General features: G+C 47.5%; 1 protein-coding gene across 1 annotated transcript in view; it reads right to left on the bottom strand.

Moving 5' to 3' along the window:
• LOC149372381 (fatty acid hydroxylase domain-containing protein 2-like) overlaps positions 1–19,593 on the bottom strand; it is a 62,989-nt gene that overhangs the window by 22,521 nt on the left and 20,875 nt on the right. Inside the window, exon 3 of the mRNA XM_089586172.1 lies at positions 9,795–9,898. Within this exon, the coding sequence (XP_089442298.1) occupies positions 9,795–9,898 (104 nt within the window). The remainder of the gene's footprint in view (positions 1–9,794; positions 9,899–19,593) is intronic.

The following is a 19,593-nucleotide window of genomic DNA, read 5'->3' as shown; positions in this document are numbered from 1 at the left end:
AATTATTTGATTTACTGTAAGTGTTGTTTTAATTATTTCCTTCCATTTCCAAGTACTCGAGATCGATCGAAGGCGGTCATTTATAAAGTGAGCTAAAGGCGACACTCATACGTTCTCGAGGCATTCCACGCATCCACTACAGAAATCGGAAGATTTCACCGTCAGTGAATCACATTACGCATGAATGCAGTGAAAGCTGGCCATCGACCGAGGACTTTCGTCGTGTTTAGTTAATATTATTTCCTACCGCCGTGTATGAAAGCTTTCTTCATGCGTGACCCGCTTCTTGAAAGTAGCGGTTGCCTTGAAAGCTCTGTCGACAGCAACCTTCGTTCTTCCGATTATCGGAGGCCTGGAGAAAAGTGGGAAAAAGGAAACGGGGGAGGAAGAGGCGGGGGGAAATCAAAGAGCTGCTTTTCGCGCTGTGTCTCTTGTTGTCACGTTTGCGGTCGGGACGCTTGGCGTTCGATGGAGCCGCTGGAGATACAGCAATACGGCTTGCAAGTCTCCGCCCAAAAGCGGCGACTGACGCCTGCCCGCCTGTTATTGCCTCAAAGACCGCGCCGACGATCGGGCCGAGCGTCAGTAAATTCTATACACCATCAGAAAAAAAAAAGAATATCAAGCAGAAAAAAAAAAGGATATTGTCAGCACAATTACATAGCCAGACTTCGTTGAAGCGAAAAGGAAAAGGACCTTCTTCGACTCGACCGGAGTGACAGGAAACACTGGCGAGATAAACAAACGCCGTCGCTATTAAAAGGCGCGGGACGATGGCTGAGCTTGGCTTAGATAGGCGGTGGGAGGCGGCGTTGCCTGTCTGGGAGAGTTGACGGGCGGAAAACGAGACTGACGTCGCATCCATAACAAAGGGCACGGCGTCCGGAACGTCGACATCAGCGAGCCTCGCGGAGTCGCGTGAGCGCTCCTTGCTACCCAAACTGAATGGCGTCCCTTTTTATTATTTCTTCTTCTTGTCGACTGAGTTCTTGTGTCGATCGGAGCAAATACAAAACCCATATAAAGGAGAAGCGAGGCGCTGGATATGAGTTGAAGACGCAGCTATGCTCGACGTCACTCGTGCGAGATTTTGCCTTCCCTCAGCACGGAGCTTCTTTCCGGAGCTTCTTTCTCGTCCCCTTTCTTTCTTTATTGACGCATGGAAAGTGGAAGGAGAATGGAACTCTCCAAAGTCAGCGCGAATCCCGTTGACGGGCGCTCCCCCCACCACGCAGGTAAACTCGTTTCATCATCGAATAAAGAAGAGGCCAGAAGGAAGACGCAGAAGAAACTTTTTACGAGATAACGCTCCGAACGGGGCAAGATTCGCATTTGGTAGTGCGGCTGGCTCTCCGACTATTTTTTTTCTTTCCCCGTTTGTCTTACTGGCCCCTCTGGCTGAGCCGATGATTTTATTGCTGCTTCCGTACTTTGCCTCCGCCAGAAACCGCGCATCTCTTTCGTGTACTAGACGCATAAAAGAAAAATAGACGTTTACACCATTTTCGCTTTATTTCCATCAGCCTGTAAGCGCCATGCCAAGGCTTATCCGTTTTCTTAAGCTCGACTGCTGGTGCAGGCATTTACGCAACCAACGTAGCCATGCACGTGGCCAAAGCGCAACCTCATTTCCCATCTACAAATAGCGCTGGTGCGACCCGTGTTTACCGAGCAGAACCAAGGCAAACATGCAAGCCAGCTCCCACAACGCATTTGACGTTGAATGCGCTGTGTCAAGACGGCGAACGGGAGGCAGCAGAGCGAAGCGATTATGCCCGTCACGTCCGGCCAGCCTGCTTAGCGCAGGCAGCCCTATGGCAACGGGAAAGACGGTCCATGAAAAGCGCTCGCCCTTTCGTCACCGGGGGAGAAACCGCCTTTTGATCAGCTCCTGTCTGCTCACTTGTGATCACAAGCGCAATGAAGCCCACTGACAAGACACGCGGAAAGAGCAAGCACGGCAGTATCTCGGCACGCTTCTTTTTCTGGTTACACTCGTCTAGCTTTCTCTCTTTCTTTTTATGCGGGAATTTAGGAATGCCATGACGGCGAAAACTGTCCGGCTTCGGTGCCCGGCGGCGGCGTCGGTGTCGCCGTCGGTGTGAAGCCTTCACCAGCCATCCGTGGCAGGTGGTACTTAGGGGGATTTTTCTCTGTTTACCAGCTACCTGCCGGTCGTGCCCATCTCCCCTCCTCCTCTCCACTTGTAAGGGAAGGAGAGAGAGACACCGGACTAAGTAGGACACAGCAAAAGTGAAAAGCACTAAGAAGAAAATGACTCGCACAATAGCAGGCCTACACTTGAGATAGCCTCCCTTTGAACTGTCTGTGCAAAACTGAGGCTCTCGGGAGCCATTCTTTCTCCGCATTGCACCACTGGGCCTGTGGTGGTATAAGGACTCGCCGCGGCCTATCAATGTGACACGTTTTGCATAGGTACCGAAGATGGAGTCAACAAAATGGGGAAAGTAAAGAAGGAACCGCTAGAGGAGAAGAATTTCTCACACAACAGCAGGCGTGCAATATAGCAAGGCTACCAGGCAACTATCCCAAACTCCCAAACAACTACCTCCACCTGCCATTTGCTATTAAACTGGAAATAACGGAACATCGGCCCTAATGACACACCGACGACAGCAACTGGTAAGGACGCTTCAGTGATAGGTGATAGTGATTGGGTTCTGGTGATGGTAGTAGCTTAGTGATGTTACAAGTAGGGGTAGTGGTCGTAGAGGTAGAGTGCGTGCTCCAGGTTGGAGGACGATAGCAAAGATAAAGAGAAGGCAAAAAGGAATGCTCTCGCATTTCCTTCGCATCAATCCAGATAATCATCCCTCAATTTTTTTGCGTGTGTTTTCTATACAGGAGTTCTGCAGGCTGTACCTTACGTCCAGACTTGTATTCCTATGTTTTGCGCATGCGCGCGTGTGCTTAGAGATAAGCCTTAATTAAATGCCCATTTCTTGATGCGAAACACGGATAAACATGCAGAACAGACCTCGGCAGCTCCAACCAACACGCCTCAGCAGATTTGCGTTTCGTAGCGGGAGTTTTCAGCCTTGCAGCAGTAATTCTATCTGTATGATCTCTTTTTTCTTTTCCCCGGAGTGCGTCGTCAAGCACCCGCCGCGATGCTTGACTACTCAGCCTCGGCTACTCAGTCAGGGCGCTCGGCTACTCAGCCGGAGTACTCGGGTGCAAACCCGGTCGCGGTGGCCACGTTCTAGTGAAGGCGGAACACAAAAGGTGCCCTTTGTGCTGTGCGATGTCAGTGCACGTCAAAGATCCCCAGGTAGTCGAAATTATTCCGGAGACGACCACTACGGCACCTTTCTCTCTTTCACTGCCACCTTCCTCCCTTCCCTTACAGCGCGGTTCAGCTGTCCACCGAGGTATGTGAGACAGATACTGTGCCTTTCATTTCCTGATAACCAATACTTTTGTGTCGCTAAGCTGCAGCCTTTTGTCGCGCGATAGATTCCAAAGTAGTATTGAATCTAGTAATCATTTACCAAACCATTTTTCGCCTGGTTAAAAACGCCCCAGACTCAAAGTTGTGCGTTACCTTCAAAGGTAGGTTGTAGTACAAATACGTACGCTCTAATTTTAATCGCAACATGGCTCACCTGAGTAAGATCAAACTATTGCCGCAAAGTGTTTCACGGCAGACCTTCGCAGAACACTCTCTTGTGGCGACTACCCTAAATACCCGAGTCGGGTTACTTTCAACTAGAGTGAAATAAAGAGGCTTCATGTCATCTGACACAAGCACGGCATCTCCTGCGCATCGGAATTTGCGCGAGCCCTGATGAAAGCTGAAGCGCAAGCAATATTGAAAGCATTCGCCACCTTTACCCCGCCGCGGTGGCTCATTGGTTACGGTGCTCGGCTGCTGGCCCGAAAGACGCAGGTTCGATCCCGGTTGCGGCGGCTGAATTTCGATGGAGGCGAAATTCTAGAGGCTCGTGTGCTGTGTGATGTCAGTGCACGTTAAAGAACCCCAGGTGGTCGCAATTTCCGGAGCCCTCCACTACGGCGTCCCTCATAGCCTGAATCGCTTTGGGACGTTAAACCCCATAAACCAAACCAGCATTCGCCACCTGGCGAGAGAACCTGTAATAGCGAGTAGCTACTCAAATTTCACTACATACGACAAATATTAGACGGCTATGGCTGTGACGAGAGATGACTATATGCATGTGCTACAAACTAACAATAACTTCTACCCTTTTCCTGTTTCCACCGCGCTACTGCAATAGCGTCTGGCAACTAAGAGCAGCCAGTAGAGTACCTGTTCTGCAAACTCTGCGCTCTCATTTCCTTTCCGCGAAATTGCCTCTCATTACGCACTCATTAAGCGCTAAATTACGTGCTCAGTCTATCCACATTAGGGTTCACAGAAGAGGCCTGTAGGGTGCAATTTATCTAGCTTCGTCCAATTTCTGATAAGCTCCACTGAAGCCGCGCCTTTGTATAGAAAACAAGTAAACGATATAAAATGGATACAAACGCCATCGGATCGCGGTGTCGTACGGTAGCTGCGCAGCCCTTGAATTAGCGAACGCAGATTCCGGTGTAGCCAATGTGAATGGGTGGTCTCCATGACTACCCGACGTTCATTGCCACGCCGGCGTTCAGCATATTGGTCGAGACAAGGGAAAGAGCTCTTGTTGAGCAATGCAGGATCTGGCAAATGGGAAAAGTTTGCCAGAAGAACGGTGAAATAGAGATCGAAAATAGAAAGCGGTATTGGCGACGACAGCCCCCTAATCTGGCCAGAGTCACTACGAGTGGTCATCAGAAAACTCCTACAGCCAGTGCTGGACTCTGCCCCTGCCGTTGCTCGAACGCCCGTTTCTTCAACGTTACGCAAGGGCAGTTGTCGACGTCAGTGTCTCCTCAATTAGATACTCTATTCAGATGAGCGCGACGAAAAGCAAGACCGTGAGAAGGGCTATTTCGGAGAAGAAGCTTGAAAGACAGATAAAGAGAAGCAGCGAAGGCAGGGATGTCAACCAGAAGGGTGTCATGATTGTTGACAGCGTAAAAGAAATGTAAGGGCTATTCTCCGCTGTTCAGCTGCTGTGATCTGTATCTGCCTTTCGTTTCAAGAGGATGGCCCCAGTTGGACTCGTGTGCAACTTTCCTTGTGCACAGCCTCTACCGTCAGGGTCCTTTTAGAGGAGCAACTGACATCGCTTACGACAGCGTACTTTTTAGTACGCTGTCGTACTAAAAATTTGCAAGACAGGAACTTTCACGTAACATGACACAAGCTTTAACCCAAGCTCTAAAGGTCGTCGCGTGCGAGGAGTTTATTGAGGCACATGACCGATCATGGGGCCAAATATTTGAGTCACCCGACGATCACGTCATTTCGTGCGATCTCCGCACAACAAGTCTTTAACAGCTGACCCTGTAAAAGGAAGTCGTACTGAAGAAACCTGCAAGTACGAAGTCATGCATTCTTAGATGCAGCCTGGCTCAAAAGTTTAGTTGTGGCAACATGCATTCATGTTCAAAAACAAAAAACATGTGTGAGCACTTGCACCTATGTACAGCCCCCAAGATTCCGATTCTTGCACGCAACCCTAAAGATGTCAAGTATATTGCACTGGCATCTGCCTATAGGTTACTACATAGAAGGTCTCGGAACGCGTTTTCTCCAGCGTTCATGAAGAAAAGCGGATGAAGATGCAGGCAAAATGCAAAGTACTTAGGCATCAATTGTAATTTTGCTTTGGAACATGCGAATATTTATACATAGCTTTTTTCTTTGCACATGCGCACGTAGACCGGCCCAGTGAAAAAAGTTATAGGAGCAGACAAGTATTGGCTGACGTATAAAAGTTTATGGAAAAAAACAGAAGAGGGTAAAAACAACACTCAGTGGAAAACAAATTTTTTATCGGTCCAAAAATACTACCTCCTTGCACGTTAAGGAAACAGTCGGCTCGCTAATGCAATCGCTTCCTGCCTTGCTAACGATTAAGGCTTCCAATATCTCCCTCTCGTTCCGGATCCTGAATCTATCCATGACCCCTGTTTGCTCAAATGTTGAAATGTACGCCTTACACCACTTGCAATATTTGGCTGGATACATGACGTTGCAATGGCCCCGACAGGGTAGTTTCTTCGCCCGTTCAGCTTCATGGGCGCTAGAGAAAATGTATTCAGAGACCACTCACAAATTAGCCTAAATGCATACTTCACGTAGAAGGTCATTCCGGACGATCTCGCTTTCAGTTACAAAAAAGGCTCTCATATTGGCACACTACCCATTGACAAGTAAGTTCATTCATTCCGGTTAGATCCCCCGAAAAATTTCACTTTTTTTATTTCTTCTTATACAGGCTTGCTAATTACAGTGAAACCATAGCCAAAGCAGCCGACGCATTTGTAGTCGTCATCCTAAAACACACTGTAAACATTCAAACGTAAGACGATTCCTAGCATTGCTACAACGCTCATCTATTGAAGAACCAGGCGTGCTAATTTATGTACTCAAATAAACAACAAATTTTCTTGAGCACTTTTTAAAGCGAAAGCTTTACTAGCCTAGCGGCGCCCATTTTTCTGCGTCTGCACGAATGACTTTGAACCGGAAAAGCGGAACTGCGTAAGTAACCACGTGACGTATCACGTGACTCGCAGCAGCTGGAGCTGCGCGCTGCCTATCCCCTGTCTCGCTGTGGACGAAGCAAGTCGGCCGGAGCCGACGTCTGCGAGAGTGGGTGCTCGCAGACGTCGGGCCGAGTCTGATCATTCCTTCGGCATCGCCAACCGTGCGAGGGATTTAGGAATCGATAGGGAGCGCAAACGCGCTAAACGGGCAGCCGAAAGCGATGAAGAGCGGCAGCTTCGAAAGCAAAGGAAAGGCGCGTAGCTGGCCCCCTGGGACGCAGTCGAGATTGTTCGTTTGGACCGCGCAATCAGTAGAGGATAAAAATAGAATTCAAAACTGAGTATTCAGAAATACCTGCCTGATAGAGGCGTACCGGATGTGTAAGAAACGAATGAATGCAGTAACAATTCAGTCGCCTCTTCTAGAATTTTTCCGAACCACTCCAGACGAAATTAAACTGACGACTTTAGCAGACAGATGAAGCGCAATGTGTATAATTGCAGGGGAGCATGCAGGACGAGCGTACATGTTTCGTTTAGTTGTGCCGTGCAATTTGTATTTTCACTTTCAAACGCGGATTCGAAAGTTCGGCGGACGGTAACATTAAACGACCGGGCGATCCCATTCAATTTTGAAATTCCAGAGCCTCTTTCAAAGCAAGAGAAAAATGGCAAGGTAAATGGAGATGACTCTGCTTTTTTCTCCTTGGACCAGCGCAAAAACCGACGTTGGGGTTGAAGTAGGCGTTGAAAAAGGTTGGATAGCGCGCAATCGTACGACTTCAAGCTAAGTAGCTTAAATAAATTCAAAGGGCTTCAGCTGGAAAATGTGTACATAAAACCTCAACTATTTTAATACCCTGAGCTGGTTAATAAAAAGTGTACTTTGGAATAAGGCAGAGAAGATACGCAGAGCGCAAACTACTTTTCCAAACTCGAAGCAAATGTGTAAAAACACCCGTCGACGCAAAAATGCCTTTCTCGAACAACCATGTTTTTAAGGAAGTTTTATAATCAGTGACACACAGTGAGTAAGTTAAATCAGGCCTGCTGTTAATACAATATTTCGGCTATAAGCATTTCAGCTTTGGGTTAAAAATGAGCGCCCGTTCAACAAAGAGTGAAGCCGATATAAACGCTTCTAGACACTGACAGTCAACAAAGGCAAACACAAGTGAAGAGAGAGAGAGAGAGAGAGAGAGTGTGTGTGTGTGTGTGTGTGTGTGTGTGTGTGTGTGTGTGTGTGTGTGTGTGTGTGTGTGTGTGTGTGTGTGTGTGTGTGTGTGTGTGTGTGTGTGTGTGTGTGTGTGTGTGTGTGTGTGTGTGTGTGTGTGGAGTGAAGAGAGAGAGAGAGAGAGTGTGTGTGTGTGTGTGTGTGTGTGTGTGTGTGTGCGTGTGCGTGTGCGTGTGTGTGTGTGTGTGTGTGTGTGTGTGTGTGTGTGTGTGTGTGTGTGTGTGTGTGTGTGTGCGTGTGCGTGTGTGCGCGCGTGCGTGCGTGCGTGTGCGTGCGCGTGCGTGTGTGTGTGTGTGTGTGTGTGTGTGTGTGTGCGTGTGTGTGTGTGTGTCCCTAGAGAATAACTGGAGTATTAAACAACAAAAAGAAAATCCGCTACCTCCGCACCTTGCTCTTTTCTTTGCATTCAGCCAGGCTGCTTCATCGGCAGCCCATCGGCTCCTTCGGAGATTGGTTGAGCAAGCGCCTGGCTTTACCCTGTTACCCTGTAACGTGACCAGCTTCACTAACAAAATGGTTTAGCTGCTCCGGCTTATTCCACATCAAGATGACGGGGTTGTCGAACGCTCGCAACATTCGCACGTGTAGCAGTAAAGGGCCTACAGTGGCGAGACCTGAGAACACTAAATAACACTGGCGTCCTCACAGATGTCTGTACCCACAAACGCCGCACTTTACCTAACGTAAACCTTACCTCGGCACTTTTACCGTTTATAGCCGCCTGTACTATGTCCAAGCTGCGCCGTTACTGAAAGCGATGCCTAATGAGGCCTTCAAGTCAACACAAAAAAAAGGAGTACAAATTCACGAACAAGCGGCAGTGCTTCATCTGTGACTAGCCATCTCCTCCCCACTTGTCCTCACCACATGGAACAGTCATTCCGCACTTCCATTCTCCGTAACACCTATCTTGCGCCACGTGTCGCGCTCTCGCTTTATTGTCACCTCTCCTGGTGAGGGTGCGACACACAAGCTCCCTTGGAAATAGTGGAAATACCACGTGTCTGTCCCCCTGCAGGTCAAGACGCTTGCAAAAAAGCGAAGCAAGCCTCGAAGCCACGTGTAAGAGTCGGTGCGGGACACTATCTTTCAGCCCTTTTCAACAGTGTTTGGTCACGCGCACTTTCGCCACTGTTGTGGGTCGCCTGCGGCTACTAGCCAGACATCCTCGAGGGTCGCGCTTCGCAAGTGGCTAGTGAAGTGCAAGCACGTGCTGAAGAAGGCGTCCCCCTTCCGCGGTATGAGTAAGGACGACGAGCGAAGGACCCCCTCTGGGACACCGCAAAGGTTTAATTTGACTTTAACGTCAGCTCGTGTGCACAGAAAATATGAATCCGCCTGTCTTGCCCTGTCTTGTGAGAACGCTGTTTTCCTTAGTTTCCAAGGGAAGCCGGTAACTACTGAGCACAATGGTGTCATTTAAGTGAACTACACCCACAGTTAGTTGCAGTCTGGCGTTGGCTGAACCGCATATAGTTTGTGGGCGGGCTCACGTAAAAGAAACGGTGAGCTCCATGTAGGGTAAAAACAAGAAAAGAGAAACAATTTAGAGTAAGGAACTCCTTTGTGCTCTGACCCGTACTTGCCGTGATGATAGTGATTAAGGAGCACTCCTAAAGTTGTCTGTGTAAGTTGACTCTTCTATCTGCGCTGTTAAACTATCCTAATGTTTTTTGTTTTTTTTTTGAAACCGGGAAAATACTTAAGTATTTGGGTCTGTGAACAAAAATATTTGCCGAATGTGTGGTCAAGTCCTTCTTCTCAGTCTTTGGCAGACAATAGTGAAGCTAGTGATCTCTGCTCATTTTCCTTATTGCTGAATTCCTTGCGTAAGAAGCCAAGAACAAAGAGGTGGTACGGAATCGTGAGTGGGCTCACGTTAAGCTCGTGAAGGAAGACAAAAGCAGGGCGGAAATCACGAATTGCGGCCACGTACCGGCGGCTGTGAGGACGAGGTAGTCGCCGCGAAATGCGTACACTATCTTCCTGTAGTTGGCGTCCAGTGTTGCTCGCGTAGCTTCACCACCTCTTCTGAGTAAGCTGCAAAAAAAAAGTAAAAGAGCCGTAAGATAAAGCACAAGCCACGCGTCAGCACGGTCAGTTGATCACAACTTCCTTCGCTGCAAAGCATACTGAAAAGAAAAAAATATATTCAATCTGACACTGACGACCCATTTCAGCTTAGGATGTACCGAGGCTACGCGCACGCCCCTTTTTCTGTCGCCTTACATTCGCCTGAAAGTTCGGTCGTTATTCGGACACAGCCTCGACCGTCGAATTGCCGGAAACCGTTTTGTGAATTATTTATAATGTGTACATTTCGATTCCGCGGGTATATTACAATGCGCATAGAATATTCATTGTTTGGAATGCCATTGTAAAGCGTTTTCCTAAGCTGCTGAATCTTACGGGGCGAAACCTCGTAATGCAATAAAATTTTTACCGACAATGAAATTTAACGTCGCCAGAGATTTACTTTAACTGCCAGCAAAACATAAACTTCTGTCTTTTGCTTTATTCTGAACTGTTGCTAAAGGTGAGTGGAATAAAGTGAGTTTATTTGTGAGCGCTTTGCGCAAAATACGGCAAGTGCCTATTTCAAACGAACAACATCTGCGTCGTAAAACTCTGCGTTTGTCCGATATTTAGGGTTAAATGGCACAGTAAAAACGATATTCTTCTTCCAGTTTTTAAAAAAATTGTTGTTTCGGTGGATCGAATCGAAAGTAAAGTTTTTTTTATTCGTCAAGCAATAAAGAAATACGACGAGAGAGGTCGGTAACCAGTTCACAATATACTGTTTGTGTCCGTCATTTGAAAGCCGTGAAACAATACGGGCAACACAATTTTCACCGGCACAAAGTTGCCAGTCAGTTGGGGAGACAAATATGCAGTTATAGACTCATCAAATGTCAAAGCAAACAAATTTGATGGAAAGTTGACTGAGTGAAATTAGTGATTGGGTGAGGTTGCGCACTTCTGAGCCACCTGCAATAACAAGGAATCATTGAAGAAGGATGGCCTTGAAGAAGGATGGCCTACACAGCGCTCGTCTGTGTAGTCTTCTTGCTTCGTCCTTCGTCTTCTTCGCGCTGTACCCCCCATGATGAATAAGGAATTAGCTTGTTCATGCAATGGTCATGAAACTGCGAACGTTAGTAAGCAGGAGGGACAGATGTTCAAAAAAAAAATAATATAGGTTGAAGTACCGTTATCTTTCTTGTCCAACTTTCGGTTACCTCTAAAATTTCGAAATCACCTTTACATTTTTGTTGAAGCGAATATTCATTATTTCAAACGTTAAGTGAATGAAATAAAAAAAAAATAATGCTGTCCAACCTGCACCGTTGAAGCGAACGGGAGGAAACGTCTCTACTCATGTTCTGTCTTGGTCAACGGAGGTGCGAGTTGCAAACATTCTCGCCCATTAAAAGGCAGCTTATGCATTTGAACGTCAACCATTTATAAGAACAGAAATTCAAAACCTCATCATTATTACCGCATCCCAAACAACCCGCATAACTAACACGCTACGCGCCGCGGAACGATGTTCTAGACTTTGTGCAAGCGGGAAATAAATGGTCCGCGATCTGTGTTAAACGCAGAGAGCAAACTCTTAGAGGGAAAAGTTGCAGTCATTATACTGCGTGCCTGAGCGAGCGGCAGGTTTTCGCATTCGCTCGGGCGACGAAAGTTTGCGAATTTCAAAGCTCCTCGGGCTGAGCTGGAAGCCAACGGGGACCATTCATATTGTCTAATTCGCGCGGCGCACCTCAACGTGATACGAATGCGCTGCGAAACCTGGAAAGGAGCTCCAGTTCCGCGCACCATGCGCCGCCACACACGCAGCGCGCTGAAAAAAAAAAAAAAAAAAAAAAAGTGCGAAGCGGCGCTACCACCCCTACACATTATCCGCCATTTTTCATCAGAGCAAACTCGCTCTTATTCAGTTCCCAGGCGTTAAGATTCCTACGTGTGCAAAGAACTTATCTCGTTTCGGCTGCGCGCACTTAAAAGTGCGTTCACGTACCAAGGGTTGCGCTACAGGCAATAGTAAATCCCCGATAAATATATAGCTGTGTAGAAAAGACGAATGTTGCTGGCCAGCAGTATCTCAGAAGAGAATGGAGACGCAGTACGCGTTTTCTGATTTTCTTCGATCGCTAAATAAACGAAGGAAACGAATTTTCTGCCGCTCTTGCCAACGGGGTCCTTGAAGACACGCGCGCTCACATTGTGAGCGCAAGTGGCAATCGCTGTAGCAGCTTGTCGCTGCGAGGACACACACGCAGACCCGCCAAATGAAGAATTCCTGCGGAAAACTGTGCAGCGCCACGGAAGGCATACGGGCAGCGTCAGCCGGATTCAACAAGCTCTCTATGCGTAAGAACATTTAGTAAAACAGTTGTAGTATCGGCTGTATAGGTATAGGCCGGCTGACTAGAACGCATGTCAATCACGCCAGCCAACGGCGAACCAGTCTCACATGAAGACAACTTTGTGAACGCGACCACCGATTAGCTAACTACAGCTGTAAAGCTTCCGCAAAGTAGCATAATTTTATTTGATGCATTGATTAGCAGGCGATTTGGTTTATTAAAAAATGATATGTAGCATTACGAAACAGGAACACAGCAGAGTGGGTCAGGGAACAAACGCGAGTTAGTGAAATCCCGGACGAAATCGAGAAGAAAAAATGGCCATGGGCAGGGCATGTGATGCTAAGGTAAGATAACGGATGGTCGTTAAGGGAGGCGAAGTGGATTCCAAAAGAAGGCAAGGTATCAGGATGCGGCAGGCGGTCGGAAAGGGGGGGGGATGATAGGAAGGTTGCGAGGTTAAGGTTGACGACAATGACGATGATGTTGATCGACCCGTCTGGTCGGTCGGTTTTTACACGCCAAAGCAGCACTGCTGAAGCTGCCGAGAAAGGTTGCGGTTTAGCGTATTATCCCCCGGGGTTCTTTAAGGCGCGCCGAAATCTCGATACCCGAACGATGCTGCATTACACCTTTATCGATATTAAACCACGGCCGATGTCGAACCTCTAACTTGGGATCTGCGTAGCATACGAATGTATGCTATTGATCAGTCATGATATCGCTGCTTAAGTAACCACTGTTGGTATATGCCTCATGTACCGGACGACAGTTAGCAAAATATGAAACTGATTACAGTGGAAGCTGAGTCTTGCTCGGTCCTCGTCTCTGCACACATTACGTTAACCTTGGTTCCAGCGGCCAAACGCCGCAGCCACTGAACCATGGCGACGGGTGCTGCACAGTTCTAGTCGAGACGGGCCGTAAGTGGCGCGCAGACTGTTCTTGTTTTCTTTATTTCCTCGTCTTGGCGCGCCCCGCGTCCATTGTGTTGCGCTCCACAGCCGGCTCCCGTTTCGCGATGAAGAATAAAGTTCGCGAAGGCCTTGCAGCCAAGAATCCAATCCGTTGGTTCCCCTTCGGCGCAAGGCGGGCGTGGTGTTTGTTTTACACTCCACGGCATTCACGCTGATTTTCTTCGTCGTGGATATGTCGCACTTTGTGCAGCAGTTTGCACGCAAACGCGCGATCGCAGAGGAATACGATCTTGAGCTGCACAGTTTCCTCTTTCCTTCTTTAGTTCGATTTGTCGCCAGCACGTGGCGGTGGGACTGTGAAAAAAGAACGGGTTCGGTAGCATTTTACAACGCTAAGCCAAGGTTCCCGGCCTCCGCGTTGTAGCTGTGTTGCTGTTGGCCGCTTTTGAAATTACCTATGTCACGGCTGGGTATTGGCCAGCTGGGGTTAGTGAAGACGCAAACAAGAGATGGAATACCGGTGCACAAATAGGTGCAACGACATTAAATAGATGACTGAGGAAACTGGCAATGAATATAATCGTATTGTAAGAGACTGAAAAGGGTTAGGAATTAGAACTTTAAAAACAAAAAACAAAACAGCGTCGTCGATGTTTCGCCTCGCGCTAACTTCATTATGAGGTGAGGCGCGCGGCTGCCACAAGATGCGCAAAGGCTGTGAAACACCGCTGACTTCATGGCGCGCCATCCTGCGCGCATGCGCAGTAGCAGCTGCAGCAGTTGTCATAAAGCTGCTAGCGGTGATGTGGCTCATCTGTCGAGTAGTACCAAGAATCCGTACAAACTACGGCAAACAAAGTTTTAATTATCAGGTACCATGAACTATTCTCAATGTGTTTAGCCTTAAAACTGAATTTGCATCTCTCTAAATTGTTTTTAAAAAAAATCAAGAAGCTTTTGTTAGAAACTGACCCTCTTTTAACATGTTAGGCGTACATTTTGTTCTTTTTACTTTTTTACTGGGTATCATGTTACTTTATTAAATTACTACCCTTTTAGTCTTTGGTAAATATTGAATGTTTACATGGTTTATGTTTTCCGTGCAGTGCCTGTGCACCTCTTTTGTATAATTATTGTGTATCTTGTGTTCTATTGACGTTGTCTGTAATGGATGCAGTGCTTCTTTACTTGCATTTTTGTTATGCCATTGCATATATATATATATGTATGAACGTGGGTGGCGCTGATGAACACTCTCAAGGTTAGGTTACTTGTAAACATAAATACCCCCGAAAGCAGCAGGTTTGACAGCCGTCGCCGTAGCTCAGAGGTAGAGCACCGGACGCGTAATTCGGAGGTCGTGGGTTCGGATCCCACCGGCGGCATGTGGTTGTTTTTTCTTCTGCTTTTCTAATCAATTAGCTTTAAGCGATAACATATTCAGTATTTTTCTAAATTGATCAACACCACAAAATAAATAAATTAATTTAAAAAAAGAAATCCCCTGTGCACCTTGGTTTCTGTGGCTGTTGGCTTCTGTCATATTTATAACGAGCCCCTCATTCCCCTTCCCTTGTTTGCTTAATTGCTTAGCGAGGGCCTCGGTTCTGGCAGCCTTGACGCCATAGGAAGCATAAGAGGGTTCTCACGCAGCTTCCACCCTCTCCGTTCGATGACGTTCTACGTCACACCTGCGGTAACTCAGGACGTTCTACGTCCGCCGCTTATGAACGTGGGTGGCGCTGATGAACACTCTCAAGGTTAGGTTACTTGTAAACATAAATACCCCCGAAAGCAGCAGGTTTGACAGCCGTCGCCGTAGCTCAGAGGTAGAGCACCGGACGCGTAATTCGGAGGTCGTGGGTTCGGATCCCACCGGCGGCATGTGGTTGTTTTTTCTTCTGTTTTCTAATCAATTAGCTTTAAGCGATAACATATTCAGTATTATTCTAAATTGATCAACACCCCAAAATAAATAAATTAATTTAAAAAAAGAAATCCCCTGTGCACCTTGGTTTCTGTGGCTGTTGGCTTCTGTCATATATATATATATATATATATATATATATATATATATATATAGATTATATCTCTTGTGTGTTATATACCGTGGCCACACTTTCTAATACAGTGCTTCTCCATCTCGTTTTGTGTACATAATGTCACCAATTCTTTGTATTTTGTTGCCGTGATGTTATCATGCTTGTATATCTATTGTATGTGCTGCGCACCGCTGCCCCTGCTTCAGGTGCTGGGACCTCGTGAGGCCAATTGGCCTTTTGCCCCGGCTCCCTCTTTCTGTTGAAAAGAAAGAAAATAAATTTCAATTTCAATTTCAATTTGCGGGAGGGCCATGGATGCAGCCGAGGCGGAGCCTCGTGTTCGGAACGCTGCACGTATGCGGGAGGCCAGAATCACAACTGCGCGGCGGGCCGAACACAGGACGAACGTCCTCGGGACGCTGCCCGCAAACACGCTGCGTGACAAGATGCTCCGGTCCCTGTCAAACATATTTCTCGCATCATAAAAAAACACTCATTGTAACCCTCCCAAAAACAGAAGAACAATACTCACGCACTCGTTCGTGGCATTCATTAAGTTTAGGCCACCTAAAAAGATTGGGAAGTAATGATTCCCTGCGTAGGCAAACAAATGAAACAATTTCAGGACAGGAGGCTGTCCAGCTAGAGCTTATCATTCGCATTAGCAGATGTGTAATCGCCGTGACATATTTTTTTTTCTCCGACTCTAATTTCACTACCCGCACGTACGGATGCAGTCTAAGCAAAGATAAAATAAGAAGCCCGAAAACCTCAGTAGTAGCTCGCCGCTGCACCGTATTTCTTCTACACAGTAAAGATCAATCTCAAAGCCGACGAGCCAAAAAATGTGCTGCTACGGCTGCGTCTGAAAATAAAACAGGGCACACATTAGGAGAGCGTTCGACTTTGAAACGAGAGCTATCCAAGAAGAACATAGTTGTTTCAGGTGTTCAATAAGTTGGATTTTCAGATTCTTTCTTAGAAAAGTCAGCAAATAAAGAACAGCGCAGAACTATTTCGTTGTTCTTTTTGTATTCTCTTCCGTGCGATGTTCCGATATTAGGACTGTCGCGAAGATAAAGTACCCACTTGTGGTAGAAGGAAGGACAGCTGGCCCGATGCCAACTGCTAGTGCTATCTACAAGCAGCCCATTCGTTGCTCGGTGGTCACGGTTCGAGAAACGATCTATTGCTTCTTTCTGTCCAATTGCAAGATAAACGGCTGCCCTAATTTCCAGCCTTCCTAACATCATGCGCACAGCGTATCGTGCCTATACAGCGGTGCGTCCATTATTAGCACCTTCTTTCATAATCTCTTTCTTCGACTGCGTTTCGTTCCTCCTTCTTTTTTTTTGTAATTTTGTCCTCCTCTGCTTCCATTGTCGTCGCTTCAGTTCTGGAGGAAGTAACAAAACTGGCAGACAAACTGCGGTACGCAGCATCGTAACGGAAGAATAGCCTGCGATGCCCGGAAATGGGAATCGTCACAAGAATCCATATAATAAAAAGAAATAGAGAGTTAATGGTGTTCCGGACCGTACCACATTTCTGAGATAACATTTCGCATCGTTCATATATTGAGAGGTAAAAAAGAACTCAGCACGCTCCCTAATTGCCGGCAAAACCCAACGATAAGAAGTCCACGTCGCACTTAATGAACGGTGTCGAAAAACACCACGCTCTGGAAACTGTTAGGCTTCGATTTTGAGTCTGAGCATAAACGGCCCATTAGTTTACCATCGATAAGACCGAGTTCTTGACCAAAACAAGCGCAATTATAACGCGTCCCGGTAAAATTATGCAGCTATATCTGTAGTTATGTGTCATGTGCAATTCTGACGCCATCTCCCTCTTGCTAGTCCTCTGACAGCGTTTTCTCGGAAATTTTCAGGCTGTTTGTATTTGGTGCTTTACTAGAAAAACTGCACTCATCTTTACAGCCTTACTACAGATTATTGCTTAGAGATGTATGCTTGCAATAATTCGCACACAGTGACAGCATAATCCGCAGTGCGATTTATGAAGACGGTACGGAAATGGCATGCCTGTGTTGGATGTGAAAAGTCCAAAAACGTTGTGCATCCAGACTTGAAAATTTAATCTGATCGGTAAGACTTGCTAGGGGTCGTATCTTTCTGATTCCTTGACCTATGATTGAATTTCGTGAGCAAAGCGCCAAACCTGTTTTCTCTCAAGTACAGAGCCAGGGTTTACATCCTTGATTGCGTTTCACGTTTCCTCACCTTTCCACAGCGCGCACTTCAGAAAAGTTTCTTCTGTTAGGTGAGTGACATGTGCTATCCTTTAAATCACTGGATTCGTGACAACTGTTCATGCCTGTAGATAACTTTAAATATCCTTCGATCTAAAGATTAATTATCTGTTCGCAGCTCAATGCAGCTCAGCCGACAATGGCGACAGAGACCTGTGTCTGTGTTAAAGCGCTGAAGAACCTTTACCCATTTCCACGTTCTAACCCATCTTCTAGCCGTCTACTCTGACTTGAACGTCTACTCCGGAGGTTATGTATAGCAGGTCAACGCAGAGAGAGTAGTTCCCTATACGAGCGCTGCGCTGGTGCTCGCGTGTAACGTGCAAGATCCATCGTGAGGAATTGCGCTCTTCCTATCAGGGACGACCCCTCCTAGTCTCCATTGCCTGCCTTCCTCTTCCAAATTTCAGCCAAACACAGCGTTTTCCTCCACAGATGGACAATACCCCGAATTTATTTAACGTCCAAGCCAATCAGAAGTGAACGCTTCCCTGACCGTCTGTTTCGAAAGGAGCGCTTGATTTATTATCCGGAGTATGCAATAACCGGCACGCACCTCGAGCCCATATTCGATGACCCCGCTACGTTCGAGCAACCTAAACCGTGGCTCGACCGGAGACGCATTGAGGCTGCCTGCAACACAGCTCGGTGGAGACGCGCATTCCACCACCCCCAAGTGCATCCCACGCTGTGGGTCGTACCACGAATGGAAGCCCTACAAGACGGCGCGCAAACATCTGTCACTGTCAGACGCACGCCAGCGCCCTGTTCTGGCCCTGCGAGGCCCTGACGGGCTTCATCGAAGAGACAACGCCCGCGAAGAGGACGCGCGCGACAATTTCGTGTCACGCCCCTCTCTTTGCGTCAACCTCGCAGAGGTCAACAACAACAATGCACCGCGACAGCGTGTGCGCGTGTGTATACACTCTCGGGGTCACCTCCCAGCGGGAAGCGACGGAACGTAGCAAGCCTTCGCCCAAAGACCTCGTTCACTCCCGTAGGGCCACTGAGAAACGCCTCCGCAGACGATGGGGCGCTGTCGCGTCGTCGCCAACAAGTTGCACCCCGTCTCGGTAAAACTGTGCAGCATTGCGCAAGCTACAGCCGGCGTCGACTAATCAGCGGCCGGTTTCTCAAAACTTTATGAGCAAACGCCTAACCATTGGCCATTGCCGTGACTATCGCATCGTCTGCAAGGCTTGTGATTGGCCAGTGCTCTGGCTCTTGTATCGTCTGCTATTGTGACCTTTCGACTGTGCTCACACGGCTCGTGATTGGTCGATGGAGTGGTTATCGGATCGTCTGCGCGGCTTGCGATTGGCTGATGCCGTGGCTATCGTGTCGTCTGCTATCGTGACCAGTCGGTGCACAGTCGCCGGCCAAGTTACGAAAATAACTGCCTTGCGAACAACTCTGTGAATTCTTCCCGTGGTTCGCCGATGCCAACGGCAGCTTCGACATAGCTGAACGGTTCTAGCGAGGCGGAGTATATACATGCGTGTCAGCGACGATGTTGCGCCGCAAAGTGCCTGTCTCCGCATATTGGCTGTGCGCGATGCCCCAAGCCTGTTCATCGGCGGCGCAGCTAAAGTGCGCGGAGTGTGTCACCATCTCAACACAGTTTAAGTGCAGCGGGGACTGCATATAAGCGCTTCGCATAGTGTTCGCTAGAAGAAACTTCTATGGAGTCTGGAAAGTTGAACAATGAAATAAAAACTGTGGCCGAGTGACCTATAACTTTGGGGGACAAAAGCCACCGAATCAGGGTAAGCACGTTAGCAACAACCGCTATATCGGTACAGCCTAGTACTGTGCAACGCATTTTAATCAAACTTGCTGGAAAGTGACTCGGGCTTTGAAGTTTCTTTAAGAGTTGCGTAAGGAATTGCCTTTCACACGCGATACCACTGAGCTATTGCAGTTGAAAGGCGCAAGTGAAAAAAAAAAGAAAAGCAAGGTAGGAATCGATAAATAATGAAACCGAGAAAAACATTACATGGAAACACCAGCTGTCAAGGGTGGTTCAGCTTGAAGATCGTAGCGGTGTGAAAGGCTGAGCAGAACTCTCGGCATGCCTGGAATGTACACTGATATTGGAGTACAGGCATCAGCGTTTCTTCATTGT

Source organism: Amblyomma mixtum, chromosome 1 (genome assembly GCF_055824585.1).
Source record: "Amblyomma mixtum isolate Tamu chromosome 1, ASM5582458v1, whole genome shotgun sequence".
In the NCBI taxonomy this organism is placed as follows: domain Eukaryota; kingdom Metazoa; phylum Arthropoda; class Arachnida; order Ixodida; family Ixodidae; genus Amblyomma; species Amblyomma mixtum.
The sequence above is the reverse complement of the archived record's forward strand: the minus strand, read 5'-3'. Positions and strand labels throughout refer to the sequence as shown.